Below are 15,355 nucleotides of genomic sequence, written 5' to 3' on the forward strand. Positions count from 1 at the left end.
GGTCATTTGATTTTCCATCCCCCCCCCCCCCCCCCCCCTCCGCCACCGCAGCTGCGCTCTCAAATGACCAATCGCGCGGCTTTAATTAAGTGCACACTGGCGGCGCCGCCGCCGCCGCCGAAACAGAAGCATAAATGAATAATATCGCAGCAGTTCTCCGTAATGCTTTTCTTTTCATTGTGCAGTTTGTGGAAGAAAAAAAAAGAAGCTCCAGCGGCGTCTTTGGGGAGCTTGTTATAGTGTCTTCTAACCGAGTGCACTGTTTCTCCTCTGTGGGACATTTCAGACTGACTACGCCTTCAATGGAGAGAGGGGAGCTGCAGGGATTTCACTTTTCGCCAGGCTTAATGGATGTGTAAAGGAGCTGGTCAGCGCAGAAGAGGGACCAATAAATAGAACATATATAGGGACTCTAGTCGAAAAAAACTATGAATATATTCAAATTAAATACAACATAATATAATAACATAATTGAATCTTTCCTATTTCATTTTTATTTGACTGCATACCGCCGTGATTTAGTTTTTATTGCGGAAATGTGCTTAACTTTCTCGCGAGTTATGCGAGAAGTTTGATACACCACCGTGGGGTAGATGTGCATCCTCAGCCAGCAGCTTAGCTTAGCATAAGCTAGCCAGGTCAGGAAACGGTGTCGTACATAACTTCTCCCCGTACAACATCGATGTGCTTGATTTTACACTTTGGTTTTTGCAGATTGAAAGACACAGGAAAGCAAATATGTGTGTTCTCCAAAGTGTTGCACAGTTCCTTGAACCTTTTTGCCGTAACACCTCGCAGTGTGGACTCACAGCACACACTCGCAGTTCCCCTCAGCGGTGGTAATTGTGATTTGTAGTAGTGGCAGTGTGTTGCGCTGGAGTTCTCTGTGTTATAACGATGAATGCACAGGTGATCTTTAAGCAAATAAATTGCAATTACCCGAGTAGCATAGTAATAAACACCGTCACGCGTGAAGGGACGTGTGTTAAAGTAGCTTCACACGAGGACTGAATGAGTCGGACTCCTTTTCTCCTGAAGCAGCAAGATCCAGGAATGCTGATATCGCTCGGGCTGTCTTTAACCCTAATTTCTCCGCCCCACTTGGCACTGACCTACCTCTCTTATCGCATCTCATCTCGCAGTATTTTCTGAAAAAAAAAAACCCCTCAACGCTCTGACCCACTGCCGCCGCCGCCGCCGCCGCCGCCGCTTTTCACGCTATCGAGCCAAATCCAGCTGAAACGAAAAGAACAGCTGACGCCTGAACAATGGCGACAGAAGTTGCGTTCAGGAAAAAGTCCGGCGGTTTTATTTTTAGGGCGCTTTGTGGCTGGAAGGCCCGGGAGGAAGCAGGAAGTCAGTGTGGTTGTCTTGGGGACGGGAGAGGGAGGGAGGAGGGGGACAAAAGAATTGGAGCACACTGGAGGGGAAATGGGTGTGGTGGGCTTCGCCTCCCATTAGCCGAATACCTGCTGACCACAAACAGATTCGGTCGCCAGCACTAGAAAGTTGCGGCGGCGCATTCGGGGGAGAGGCTTTCTGAAGACGCAGCCGGCTGGCTGAAGGCCAGCGGAGTCAACTTGGGACTGACCTCAGACCAGATCCGCAACTGGAGAGCTGCTCTCAGACCTGGCGAATTGTTGAATTTGTCCGGTTCATTTATATTTCCACGCTATCCGGTGGCGTAATGAGTGGAACGTCAAAGAAGCAGAGACTCAAAGAAGATCTGCGGGAAGAGAAGGAGCTGGATGTCAGTTTGACTCATGCACTTCCCACCAGGGCCGGACTTAATGCAGTGCTTAAAAAAAACACACAAAAAAAAACAGGAAGGGTGTAGAATATTTTACCGCCTTTCATCTAAAGGTGAAAGGTGCAAACTCTGTTCCTCATACGGTTGTCAGCGTGGCAGTGATGGATGATGCCAATATTGTCGGGAACGACCGCTGCCTAAAGTGGCGTAGCTTCCTGCCCGGATCCTAGCAGGATACTAATAACTATTATGAGCAGATATTGCCCCCGTGCATTTGGAAGTAGTGCTCTGCGGCAATACTGTAATCACCCCATTCTTTTTTTAAATTTATTTTTTATTTTATGTGCTGCATTGCATCATCAACCTTATTCAAGGAAGGTGTTTGAAGGATGTGCGTTGTCACTCCCGTGTGTATGCGGTGTTCCTCGACAGGATATTGAGGCGCGCTCGAGGTTCGGGAGCTAGTTTGATGACGTCATCGATCGGCCTCTCTTCATTCCCTTTGGCTCTTTTGGACCACGATACCCACCGGGCCCTGGGGCAGTTCTCTCGTGGGTAAAGGCGGGAGATGTCCCAGTCAAGCGGGTGGTGACCAGCTGCTTCCGTGGAAAAGGATTTTGGGGTCATTTTCACCAAGCGAGGCGGCGCCGCTTGCCCGCCGGTTTTGGTCCAGCGGCCGCAGTGACGGACGTTACGTCAGATCCCGGTGACGAAGCAAAAAAATGACTTTTTACCTTTTTATGACCGCGAATTTTAAGAGAATCATCTGCAAAATGATTAAAGGATAGGTTCACTTTATTTCGCTCACATGCCCACGCGTACAGTGAAACTGTTCCTCCGGTCTTTGCCGGCTGCAAAGCAATTTCAAAGTAAGAGATTCGAGACAAAGATGAATTGTAAAGTGCAGCCGAAGTTAATATGAGAGACTTCAGCAGTCTGGGTCTTGACAAATGAAGTGGATATCTTTGCAATCTTTTTTTGTACCAAATTACTGCGCGGTATTACTGTCGCTCTGCCGCAGCCGGGAGAAGAAACACTGGAAACGTAAAGGAGGGAATTTCACACTATAAAGACTACATTTTGGCAAATACACATTGATTCATTTGGACAGCTGAGGCCTCATCGGAGCTTCAGTTGAACTTTGGACACATGGTCGCGCCATTTTTTTTGGACTTGACCTCATATAAAACCCAGTTGAAGTGCGTTAGTTTTATGCAAAATGAACCTCCCCTTTAAGGGACGCAGCTAGTTTAGATCTGAGACATTATGCAATAAAGAGATCCGCATTGCTCTCCTCTCCTCGCCTTTCCTTTCCTTTTTCTTTTTTTTTTTTTACTCTGGAGCCTTGATAAATGGCAGGAAAAATTGATAAACGGATGGGTGGAATAAAGCCCTCACAATCCAGACATGTGCTGTAGATTTTTATCTGCCCTCATTAATTCATTGTCATCATTAATTTCCAGTGGGAAAACGGAAGTGTTCGGCGCGAGCTCAACACAATGTGCGATGCAACACACGGTAACGCCAAGTTCCTGCTTTAAATACTAACCGCGAGAGGCTTGGAAATGGGAGCTTTACCTTCATGTTCCAACTGTCTAAAGAAGACCCCGTAGTACTGGCGAAGGCACACTCGTCATCGGACAAATCCCTCGCAGTGACGACGGTCCGGGAAAACGATGCGAGTCACATTGATGAACCGCAGCTGTGCTTGTTGTGCACGCAATTCACGTACAGTAAGGTTTAAATTCAGTCTCATTTAACACACGATTCTCCGCCGGCGGGAGATATTTCCCCTCTCTTTTGTATATGCATGAGCATATTAGCATTGGTGTCTGTGCAAATTTAGACTTTCAGATGTGACCTTTGTTGTCTAAATGTCAGGGAGATTGGAGTGGGAGCCCACAGAGGTAGGGCAGGCTTATGTAATCTGCTCACTCTGCGTTTCACACACACATACAGATGCACACACACACACACACGAGCGCAGAGCTAGACAAAAAAAAAAGAAGCTTGTTTGAGGACGCTTGTCATATCTGGGCTGTGATGCCTCGTACTAAAAAAGCAGAGCTTTCAGGAGCCACGGCTTTTATCGGCATGTATGTGCAGAGAGAGAGTGCCCTGGAAATTATTTATGGCTTTAAAAATACTGATATAGTGCACTCGTTTGGTGCTGCTCGCTTAAACGCATTCTCTGGGTCTTTTGATCCATTTCGAAGCTCTCAGCTGAATGTGAAGACAGAAGTGTAGTTTTGGGGAGGAGCAGGAGGAGCAGGAGGAGGGAGTGGGAGGGGGGGGTTGTGGGGTTGTGTGTCTGTGCACGTGTTGGTTGGTCGACTGCTGGGTGGTGGCTGTAGCTGAGCTGAACTGATTCATGTTGTGCCGTCTTCCTTGAAACCTGCCAGCGACGACGAGAGGCGCAGACACCAGGACAAAGCGCCCCGGGGGGGGGGGGGGATGCATGCGCTCGCGCGTGACGCGATGTTCATCTTCAGTGCCGGCTGCGGACGCGGAGGCCAAAATAACGCCGCGCATGCCAATGGCAAACACGTGCATCCGACGGGGAGCTGGAGACCTTTTTTTTTTTGTTTTTGTTCCCGTCACTTCACAAAGATTGAGACTTAAAGGGATGCGACGCCGAGGAGAAAAAAAAACCAACCAAACACTTTCCTCCTGTTGGTTTAACAAGGCGACTCCGAAAGTGTGTGTCGCTCGCTCCCTCGTGTGGAGCGGCGGCGGTCGGCACGGAGTCGCGGCGGTTAATGTGGAATCCAGCGGCAGTTTCGTGGCGGAAAAAATAAATCAAACCAAAATACTTTTGGGAACACGTCTTGAAAGCACAACCCACTTCCTCTGGTATCCGCCCCGTGCTCTCAGTGTGTCGCAAACAGCTCCTAAAAGATGTCCACCTGAAGTTTGTTTATGTGTGTGAGGAGCCAACCAAGCTAGCAGCGTGCGCTGCAGTGAGTTCATTCAACTGTATTGCAGGGCCGATGGGACAGTGTGGGACGTGTTGAGCGTACTGAATGGCAGCCGCAGGAAAACGGCCCGAGCAGTTTGCACTGACATTTCGACACCGTGTTCCCGCTCGAATGTGTCGCAAATGACCCCGATTTTAAAGCCGGCTGCAGCCTCTGTCCTCTCTCTGACTGCCCGGACTGTGAAACAACAACCTGCAACTTCAGCTCACGCCGCTGCTCAAATGATTCATTTCAAAGGGGACGGATTCGTCACGCAGCTCAATCGTGACCTTTAAAAATTATATTGGGCTACATTTTATTGGTTGTTACAATTACGGGTGTTTTTTTATGTGTGCGGCACGGCGCTCTGGAAATTGTTACTCCGTTTTCCAGTTGTTTTTATTCAATTTGTGTGTGTTATACAGCCGCTCCGGGCCCAGGTTACCACCTGATTACAGCATTACCACCTTTTCCCCGGGGCCATGAGATTCAGGACTGGGCAAACCTCTCCTGAATATATTCTCCTGTTCCACACATGAGTGTGTGTGTGTTTAGTAGAGGTGACTATACATACACACACCCTGTAGTTGAGTTTTTTCTTTGCACCTTTGTTTGTTCAGAGCTAGGTTTTTCTGAGCCCCGTGCTTCATTTCAGATTATGGCCGCTCCGCATTTACACAGTAGCTTTCTGCACGGAGGCCGCCTCTGTAACCGCGCTCTGATCCGTGGGCGACTGACCCGCTCCATGTGTGCAGTTGGAGGTTAACTGTGTTGCTCAAGGGCACCTCGGAGGTGGTAATGAGGTCGGGGCACTCTCAGTTGGAATCCATCGTGCAAAAAAACGGCAGGATGTGATCTCTCCCCGTCCCACCCAGACTGCCGGTGAGGACATCTCCCGGCCTATATTTGAAGTGTATAAATCCACGGTTGCGTAAATGTGTCCCCATGATGGCATGCACAATTAAAATGATGATTAAAATACATCCACATAATGCTTTGAATGCCATTGACCGTAGTTACACCCGTGGACTGCATCCAAGAAGTGGACGTAGTTCTCGCGTCGCCACCCGTTGGTTTGTGGACGGACATTTTGAAGCCTCAAGTTTGACATTTTTTGCAAACACAGTGAACGTAAGTGACCATATTTGGACTGCAGAGGAGCGACGGCATGGCAGAGAGGCAACCTGTCAATCACAAGGTAGCCCCGCCCTCTAAATGGACCATAATTTACCAAAAAGAACTTCATACTGGATTGAAGAAGACTTGAAACTAGAGTGTAAGACCATAAACTCCTGTTCAAAATGTTTACTGAGGTAATAAATCAAGTGACAAGTCATTTTCTCATAGATTTTTTCATAGACCAGACGAATCGCACACCCGCTGGCCAGAAGAGAGAATGCAAGTTTAAGCCTCTTCCACCATGACTTCACTTTCCAGAAGTGGAGGAAGCCGCCTGGTCTCACACAATTTAAATTAAATGGGAGCTCCGCTTTTGAAGAGACAGAGAGTAAAATGTCTTCTGTGGGTCTGCAGGAGCTTTAAGTCTGTAATGTTCTCAGGATGACACATTTTATAACAGACAGCGGAGTTTAGAAGATGTGGATAAGTGAACACAAAAAAAACTTGTGAGTCTGAACTCTGGGCTTCAGTCATCACACATCTTCACCATGGGAAAAAATAAAGAAAGTGAATTTGATTTCTATTGACACTATTTAATAAATGAAGGTGAACTTAATAACCTGCATTGATAAGTGAGCGTACCAAACACTCCCTCAAAGAGCATCCCACTTCTCCAATCACACTTTAGTAACGGGATAACTTAATTAGATTTTTTTTTTTGTTGAAACAGGCATTTGCATAGCTCTGCTCTTGATTGGGCACGTGGTCCGGTGCACCATGTGATCCATCGTCACATCAACTGGGCATGCTGTGTATCTGATTGACGCGTGGCCGCAGACAAATTGGCACAAACGGGGCCGACATTGCGTCCAATAAAAATGACGAGATGGCGATCCCATTTGAGGAGGGCGTGCGTCCGTTATCCTGACATTTATCCCTCTCCTCCTCCCTCCTCCTCCTCCCGTTAATGACAAATGATAAATCAGCGCACAGTGGTATTTTTAGACGGGGCGGGAGATTAACGAGGTTATGATTCTGGCCTCTCGTGGTCGATGTGGTGAGCGAGGGGCTGGCTGTGCCCCTCCCCCGACCGGAGAGGTGATGGCTGAAGCCGGCAGTCTGGCGGAGGAGCGCTGATCAGCATTAATACAGGACCGCCTCTCAGCCTCGCAGCCGCCTGCTCTTCCCCTGGTCCCCACTCACCGGAAGGCTGCTCGGCAGCTGCGAAGCGACCTGCGCACAGCCTCCCTCTTGTTCGCCGCGAGCGTCTATTGGCCTGAGAGTCGGTCGGTTTAGGGGGGAAGAGGCGAGAAAAAACACCGGCAGGTGTTGACTAGCGGGGAGAAATCGCGGTGCAGACTGATGACGATGATGATGGTGAGGAATGATGCATCTCTTCCCCGTGCCTTTATGAATTACATCGCGTATTGTGAGGAGGCGTAGAGGCATCTCTTTTTTTTCTCTTCTTCTTCTTCTCCCCCCTTTTTTTCCTTTTCCTTTTTTTTTCTCCTCCCTTTTTTTTTTCCCGTCACGTTTCTCGACCTCCGTCTGTAATGGTGGATTTCTCCGTCGGCTCTTGAGGCGACGCGTCTCGACGTGGAGAGCTGAATTCCGCCCCGTCTTCCGAGAGCGCATCTCCCGCATCGGCCCGCAGCGCTGCGCCATGGCCTTGGACGTCCAGACTTGCGCGGTGTTCACGGTGATCGCGGTTCTGGTGCTTGTGAACGTGCTGTTGATGTTCATCCTCGGTACTCGTTAATGGATCTGCGCTTGGGGCCCGGTTCGCAGCGCAGCGCACTTTCACAAAGGAGAGGAGAGAAAGGCAGTGCGCGTTGGTCGAGAGCGGGGACACCCGGCGCTCCATCACGGCTACGCGTTGAAATGAATGACGTTGGTACAACATAATGTATTTCTGTTACCCCCCCCCCCCCCCCCTCTCCTCTCTCTCCCACCCACCCCCCCTCTCCTCAATCCTTCGTTATGTCTTGTGTCCTCTCACCGTTTGTGATAGCTAGTGTTGTCTGGTGGTGGTCGTAGTTGTGCGGATCCAGATCTGTGATGCTCTTGCCTCTTTTTTTATTTATTTGTGGTGACTGGAAATGCATATCCCCCGCATATAAACATGTCCCCCCCCCCCCTCCTCCTCCCTCTCTCCTACGTCGATTTCCCTCTCTCCTCCATGTTGTATTTTGTGGATTATGCGCATGGATTAATTTGATTCTGTAGCCACCCGATTTTTTTTTATAGGAAAAATGAATCTGATGGTCTTCTTCTCTCTTTTTTTTTTTTTTTAACAACAGCCTACTGCTGCGTCAGGTCTTGTTTTCTCATTGTGATCCACTGCCACATCCACAATATGGCAGCTGATAGGTGAGCAGTGATCTCGCCGCTGAAGTAATTGGGATATTTGTGGCAAATAGCGGTGCAAGTGAGAGGTTGCTGCTGATGGCAGACTCCAGAGGATCGTTGTAATCTCAGCTGAGCAGTAACCAATAGCAGGCAGGGCTAGGCCTAATAAAGGAGGGCCTCCGTCACTCCAGGTTTCCCCCATTTTAGATGCTGCTAAGCTCAGCTCCCATTTCACAGCCCTACAACACTCACATTTCTCCAGTTCACAGCCTTTCCAGGTGGCACCTGTTTCTGCAGCCGACACGTCATCACGCACGGTCGCTAGATAGTGTCTCGTGAGCAGAAAAGTAGCAGTAAATATGCAGATTTCTTACATGTGAAATGTCCTCCAAGTGTCAAGGCATGTCAGGGTGGAGATTTAAAAAAAACAACACATTTCCTTCTTTCTTTTTCTTCTCTTCTGTTCCCCACATGCAGTTGCATAATCTAATAAAGGATGGGAGGCAGGTGTCATGAATGTTGAATGAATGTCAGAAATAGATATGCTAAAAGCCCATCCCAGAGCCTTCCATGACAGTCCTATAAATAGGGATGGGAGGCTGGATGGGTTTTTAAGAAGATACTGTATGTGCTCTCTCACACTCGAGGCTAAGTGCTACGCATTGTGCGTGTCTCTCAGTGTGTGTGTGTGTGTGTGTGTGTGTGTGTCTAGTTAAGTGGTGAACGCTGTACTGTAGGTGTAGAAAGAAGCCATGTATTAGGAACACGACGATAGCTCCATCACATGCTGTGTGATGGTGTGTGTCTTCATCAACGCATAAACAACATCCCTCCTCGAGGGGACCCCCACAGGATTGTAAACAGAGCATACTAATAGTGTGTGCTGCAGTGGCTGCGGCTCAGGTGGCTAGCGGCGGTAACTCAGTGCTACTTACGAATGTGTATTCACATGTTAAGTTGCACGTGTGTGTGTCTGACTGTGTGTGTGTGTGTCGGAGGTGGATGTTATCCGTCGTTCCTCTTGAAATCTAAGTCCCCGAGTGTTCACACATCTGTAATCCCTCCAGGCCAGGTGGCTTCTAATAGAGTAGCGTTAATGCCGTGCAGTCACAAGTGTCAATGTGCGGCTGGTGCGCGCGAGCGAGACCACAGTGTGTGTGAGAGCGAGAGGACGCGAGAGCATTTCTTCGGCGTTTTTTTTTTTTTTTTTTTGTTAGGCAGAGCGCCTTTGATTGGCTCCCAGACTCGGGGTATAAGTGTATTACATAACAGGGTTGGCAGACACGGGGAGGACGGACCGCGAGACTCGCTCAGTGCGTCGGAAAGAGGAGCCTCTCGCTGGAACGCACACGGCACCTTTTTTTTTTTTTGCGACTCGGCATCGCAGGCTCGGCTCTTCAGAGGACCACCGCCTCGGACCGCTTCGCCCGAAAAAGAGATTTAATTATCATGATTGTGTGAACCGGACTTCCCCATGCATACACTCTCTGAACAGTTTCATGTCACAAACATGGTAAGGCGGGCTAAAAGGCGGGCGTGTGTGTCTGTGTGTGTGACTGTGTGTGTGTGTGTGTTCGCTCTAGGATGCTGTAGGTGCTTTTGGTGCAGATGTGCTACGGCTGGGGATGGAGGAGGATGTTGGAATGCAGTGGAGCTGCCAGTGCAGTGAATGCTGATGTGTTGTGCTGCAAAGATGATATAAGCGAGGGAATCTGCACTCGGTTCTCACATGTTTCCTTGTCGGTCTTGTCTCTGCACCTCCAACGTGAGACAGAGGAGAGCGTTGCTGCTACGTGTGTGTGTGTGTGTGTGTGTGTGTGTGTCCATGTGTAGTGGAAAAGATTCCTCTGCAATCATTTGCATTGACCCAAATACAGGTTTTGCGGGTTTCGAGGCGGCAGATTTGGCCCTTTGATCTTTGATGTTGTAACTGCAGTGTAACCATCGTGATGACACGGGGTCCTCGCAGCCCGGGGTCCACACACACACACACACACATACACACACACACACACAGGGAAACGATGAGTTTAGAGGCAAAGTGTGTTTGCTCGTGCTCTTGTGTGAGCCGTTTGATCAAGCTAGGTGTCGAGGTTGTGCTAAGGCTCGGGGGTTGAGGTGATTGATTATGTAATGCTTTTTAATTTATTCAGACATGTAAGGGGGGGGGAGGGGGGGTGAAATGTATTGGAGAGGGAAGCGCTGATCTCATTAGGGAGATGGAGAGATGAGGGGAACGGGAGAAGGGACATTGGCCGTGAATGGATCTCTGTCTCTCCCCTCCGTCACTCTTTCTTTCTGTCTGTCGGCTATCACGGCAGATTGATGGCGACTGGAGAGATCGCACTGGGAGTGAATGTGGGCTGGAAATGGTCCTGGACTGGAGCATGGGGGGCATTGGAGGCAGAAAAAGGGAGCAGGAAGCAGGACTGACCTCGGTGGCAGCTGTTTTTAGGCCGAGATCCTGATGTCAGATGGCGGCGGTCAAGTAGAGTCGTTCTGCTGCTAACTGCGTTGGATTTTTTTTCCTTTTTTTATTTGACTCATATCTGACTTGAATCAAATTCCTTTTCCCGAATCACCAATGTTTTTTTTTTTTTTTGAAAATCCTTTTGAGTGCTATTCATCGGTCCTGTTTCCATGGCTCGCGGTAAATCCTCCTCTCTTTCTGTAGTGGAGAGCTTTGAGATAAAGGACAGATCTATTGCTCCCCCAGCTCCGAGCCCCATGCAAGACCTGATGAAATCAGGCTCCTCTTGTCAGATCTTTAAATCTAAAGCCTGCACGCGCAGGCCGACACATTTCACAAAGACGTGGGAATCCTCATGTGACTGGTTTCATCATTTTAACATTTCATGCCGGAGCGATATTGGAGATATAGTCAGTGGTCACTTTTTTTTTTGCGTGTCTGCTTCCACACACACACACACACACACACACACACACACACACACACACACACACACACACCTACATTTGGAAATTATTCTGGCGCATCCTGAAGTGTCAGTGAAGCATCCTCATCCGTCACCATGATGACGGCTGTTCTTTCCCTCCCAGACACGGCCGTCCCTCCCCGCGTTGGCTTATATCCCCTTTAGCTGTCTCAGGAAACCACCAGGGGAGTAGACATGTCCACAGGTTGAAGGGGCAACGTAGCGGCTGAGTCTGAGAGCTCGGATCCTTGGGGGCGCCGGGAGGGAGAAAGGGGTGGGGGGGGGGGGTTGAATACAAACAAACACACACACACACAATCTGCTGTTTCTCACGAACCTTTCCTGCACACTGCATCGGCACCTAAAGGTAGAATGTATTTTGTGATGAGGTGCATATTAAAACGGTTCTCCCATCCAGGAACGTCATCGTCTCAGAGGCGAAGCAATCTTAAAAGAGGTGGAGGGAAGAGAAAGAAAGAAGAAAAAAAAACATTGACAGACTCCATTTAGACAGCGACAGTAGCTCAACGTGAATATGCAGAAGCATTAAATGCAGGTCGAGCTCTAATTTAATGTCCGTCCATGTGACGTCCCTGTCTCCAGGCCTTTGATAACTCCGTACCTAGAGCCTAAGCAGCTCCTGTCAGGCTTGGTTAGCGCTGGCTGCTCTGCCCACAGCCCCGGGGACTGACTGCATGGTTAGCTCTGGACTGGAGCATGCTGATGAACACTACTTTGGAGAGAACAATCGGAAACAAGCAGTTGGAGCTCAGGCCATACGGATGCGTCCAGGAAGTTTTAGCGCATGTCCGACGACAACAGAAGAAGAAAGAAAAAAAAGCGTGGCTTGCACGTGAGCCGCGTAGTTCCGTGCCGGGCTCTCAGTGTGATGGATGGTGACGCCGTTTGGCAGATGGGTGATGTCAGAGCGCTGTCCGCTGTCCGTCGTCCTCTAACGAGAGCGACCTTTAGCCTCTCCGAGTCCGCTAAAAGACTACAGATCACGCGACACCCCGGCGTCCGCGTCCTTCTACGCACGACGCCTCAATGGCGGCTCACGGAAATGACACTCGTGCCCGTGCGCATGCGCTGTTTCAACATCCGTCTCGGCGTCGCATAATGTCCACATTATTTATTTATAACTCCAAAATCAATAGAAAAGATTTGATGAGTCATCCTTTCCGCGTAGTCGGAGACCGTGCCGCTGATAAAATAACAAGCATCAAGGAAGGGAGATTATCCCTTCACATTTGTTTGCTCCTCAGCATTTATATTACATTAACACATGTAATTATTCTAATGTCATAATGGGCCAATTACCATCCCTGTGTGGAGACTGGTGCTGTGCTCCTGAACGTAGTGTTGTTCCTTCACTAATAGCGCTGCCTTTTTTTTTTTTTTTTTTTTTGTGGTGCCGTATTTCGTTGTGTTGTGCTGTGGTCTGTGTCGAGCTATTGTGTTGTTCTATTTGCAATCCCTAAGCTGCCAGTGGGCCCTGGCTTTGAGGGTGTGTATTTGCATCCATTAGTAATCTGAGTGGGCTTAACAACAAGGATTCACACACAGATCGGGGCCAAAATGAGGCTGAGCACTGAATTACAATCACTCTCCAATCACACTTTAAAACGCTGTTTTCTTGGGTCGCGGGGATCAGTGTCCTGCCGGTCAGGGTCTGCAGAGGTGCTCCTCACGCCGGCTCGTTTCTGAGAATAAAGCTGAAGATGTTGTCTCCCCCCCTCCCCCCCCGCCCTCCCTCCCGATTTCTCTAGTTGATAAGTGGAGGTTCAATCGTCAACGCTGAGGCGGTATGGGACCATGTGACCATGGCGGACCGGGAGTTGGCGTTTAAGGCCGGCGACGTCATCAAGGTGCTGGACGCCTCCAACAAGGACTGGTGGTGGGGCCAGATCGACGAGGAGGAAGGATGGTTCCCCGCCAGCTTCGTACGGGTGAGTTAGCTGCAGCCGCGGCTGGCCGCCGGCGACCATTAGACACAACACACACCCACACACACCCACACACACACACACACACACGCAGAAACAAGAGGCACATGAACATATGCACACGAGCTCATGGACACACAAGGGGGGGGGGGGAAGGTGCACGCGCACAAACAGGAGTCACGTGCCCGCGCAGATGCACACTGTTGGATAATGCTTTATTCTGATAACACATAACACTCAAGAGATCTGAGAACAGCTAGCTAAGAGCCTTTATCGGGTGTTCAGGGGCAATAAGACGAAGATGCTGATGAGCCCCTTTTTTCTTTTTTTTTTTAGTTTGGCATCAACATCAGTTCCTTCCCTTGAAAATTGCAAGTAAATTTACAACGTCCTCACTTTGCATCGTGACTATATCTCCCCGATATTTGAGCTCAACTTAACCCAACACACAGGTCTGATGCAGCTACGGCACGGTGCTTCTTTGACTTAACTTACTGAGGGAAGACTTAGCATCCTGGTTGTAGGTGGAGGCTCCTCCCACTCCCTTCCCCCCCACTCGCCCTCCCACAGACACCCCTCACCATGGCCATTCCCACCTGTCCACCCGTCCATATTCACTCCTGAGAGGGCAGGGCAGACAGGCTGACCGACTGTCGACCAAAAAAGTATCTTTCTGTTCTGTCGTTCTCTCTCTCCAAAGGTGGAACCCCACCCTCCTCAGCCCCAAACAAAACAGGTTTTCTATATCAACCCCATAGCAACTCCACGGTTCCAAAACACCACGTCAAAGGTGCGTTTTTTTGTTTTTTTTGTTCCCCCCAGCTTCATCCACCCACCCACCCATCCAGCCTGCCCGCCCGCCCGTCCCCCCCCCCCCCCCCGCCTCCAGTCTGTCCACGCAACGTACCCACGACATTACCAAAACATTAACGTTCCCATGACGTCCTCACAATCATTCTCAGCGGGGTCGATAGAGAGGCGGAACTGATGAGTCAAAAGTAAAGTAATGTTAAACGTCTCCTGAACGGCCTTGCACTCAAATTCTGATAAATGTGTTCATGTAGAATCCAGACGGCATTTCGGCATCACTATTACCTGTTAATATTCATGGAGTATTTCCATTTACAATATGGATCATTAGTTTTTTCTGCACTACCATTTACTGTTGACTCTGACTATTTCTCAGTCTTTATGCTGCGCTACGAGCTCCAGTCTGCAGCTCCACCGCCCGTCACTCTGCTTGTCTGTGGCGCTGCATTTCTCATCTTGTGTTTTGGCATTCTACCCGTCGGGTTCTTTGATGTTCTCTTGGCAAACTGTGTGTCATCAGGTGTTGGCTGCTGGACATCTGAAACCACGCACACTTGGCCCTTTCTATAAGCGATAGTGGAATACACAATGTATGTGGTGGGCCTGTGTGTGTGTGTGTGTGTGTTGGATGTGATGCATGTGTGTGGAAATAGTGAGGTTGCGCGCCAGCGTATATGCATGCGTATGTGCCCAGGTGGGTTTCGGAGTCACACACAGGGCCAAAGTTGGGCATTGGATATCCTCTCTGGCTACCGGTCTCAGTAAGAGGCTTATTTTAAGCTGTGTCAGTTTGTCCCTCACCTTTCTGAAACGCTGGACCAACAGTCGCACCCACTGTCCAAACCACCGGACACCCTAAATGAAGCTCTGTGTGTGTGAGCTGTGTGTTCATGTGTGTGTGTGCGTGTGCTGTGTGCATTCATCCCCATGAGGTGCGAGTAGCGCCACTTTTTACGGCAACGTTTTGTGGTATGAATACCTCAAACGCATCTGTTCACTAACACTTTTGTTTTTCCGTGGGATTTATATACACTGAACTGACATAACTGAGCACATCTTTTATTCAAGTGTATGTGTGTGTGTGTGCGTGTGTGTGTGTGTGTGTGAATATGTTTGCGCTCAGCTGTGGGTGAACCAGGAGGACGTGGGAGGGGAGCCGGCCGAGGGGAGCAGCGACGTGCAGAACGGGCACCTGGACCCGACCAATGACTGCCTGTGCCTGGGCTCGCCCCTCCAGAACCGAGACCAGATGAGAGCCAACGTCATCAACGAGATCATGAGCACGGAGAGACACTACATCAAACACCTCAAGGACATCTGTGAGGTACTAAACACACACACACACACACACACACACACACCGAGGTTCCAGGGCATGCATTTATAGGACAAGAGGAACGGTAAATAGGAAAGAGCTGAGCGAACTGAAACGTGTGAGAAGAAGCAGCCCGTTTGATGCTACACGAGGGTCTAGTATGAATTCTTAAC

The 15,355-nt window shown here is 49.4% G+C and overlaps 1 protein-coding gene across 12 annotated transcripts in view; it reads left to right on the forward strand.

Annotated features, from left to right (window-relative positions):
- The window catches only part of LOC137789807 (rho guanine nucleotide exchange factor 9), a 34,285-nt gene that overhangs the window by 6,472 nt on the left and 12,458 nt on the right, over positions 1 to 15,355 (forward strand). For 2 of the 12 annotated variants that reach the window (XM_068583609.1, XM_068583617.1), the window contains exons 1-4: positions 6,932 to 7,716; positions 12,881 to 13,060; positions 13,758 to 13,847; positions 14,991 to 15,191. In XM_068583609.1, the coding sequence (XP_068439710.1) occupies positions 7,585 to 7,716; positions 12,881 to 13,060; positions 13,758 to 13,847; positions 14,991 to 15,191 (603 nt within the window). In that variant the 5' untranslated portion in view covers positions 6,932 to 7,584. Of the gene's footprint in view, positions 1 to 6,928; positions 7,721 to 8,126; positions 8,197 to 9,204; positions 9,689 to 12,880; positions 13,061 to 13,757; positions 13,848 to 14,990; positions 15,192 to 15,355 lie in introns of those variants that run through there. The other 10 variants (XM_068583694.1, XM_068583683.1, XM_068583626.1 and 7 more) reach the window with 10 other exon arrangements.

This window comes from Clinocottus analis, unplaced genomic scaffold (genome assembly GCF_023055335.1).
Source record: "Clinocottus analis isolate CAN_PGR_092001 unplaced genomic scaffold, fCliAna1.0.p SCAF_10, whole genome shotgun sequence".
Lineage (NCBI taxonomy): Eukaryota > Metazoa > Chordata > Actinopteri > Perciformes > Cottidae > Clinocottus > Clinocottus analis.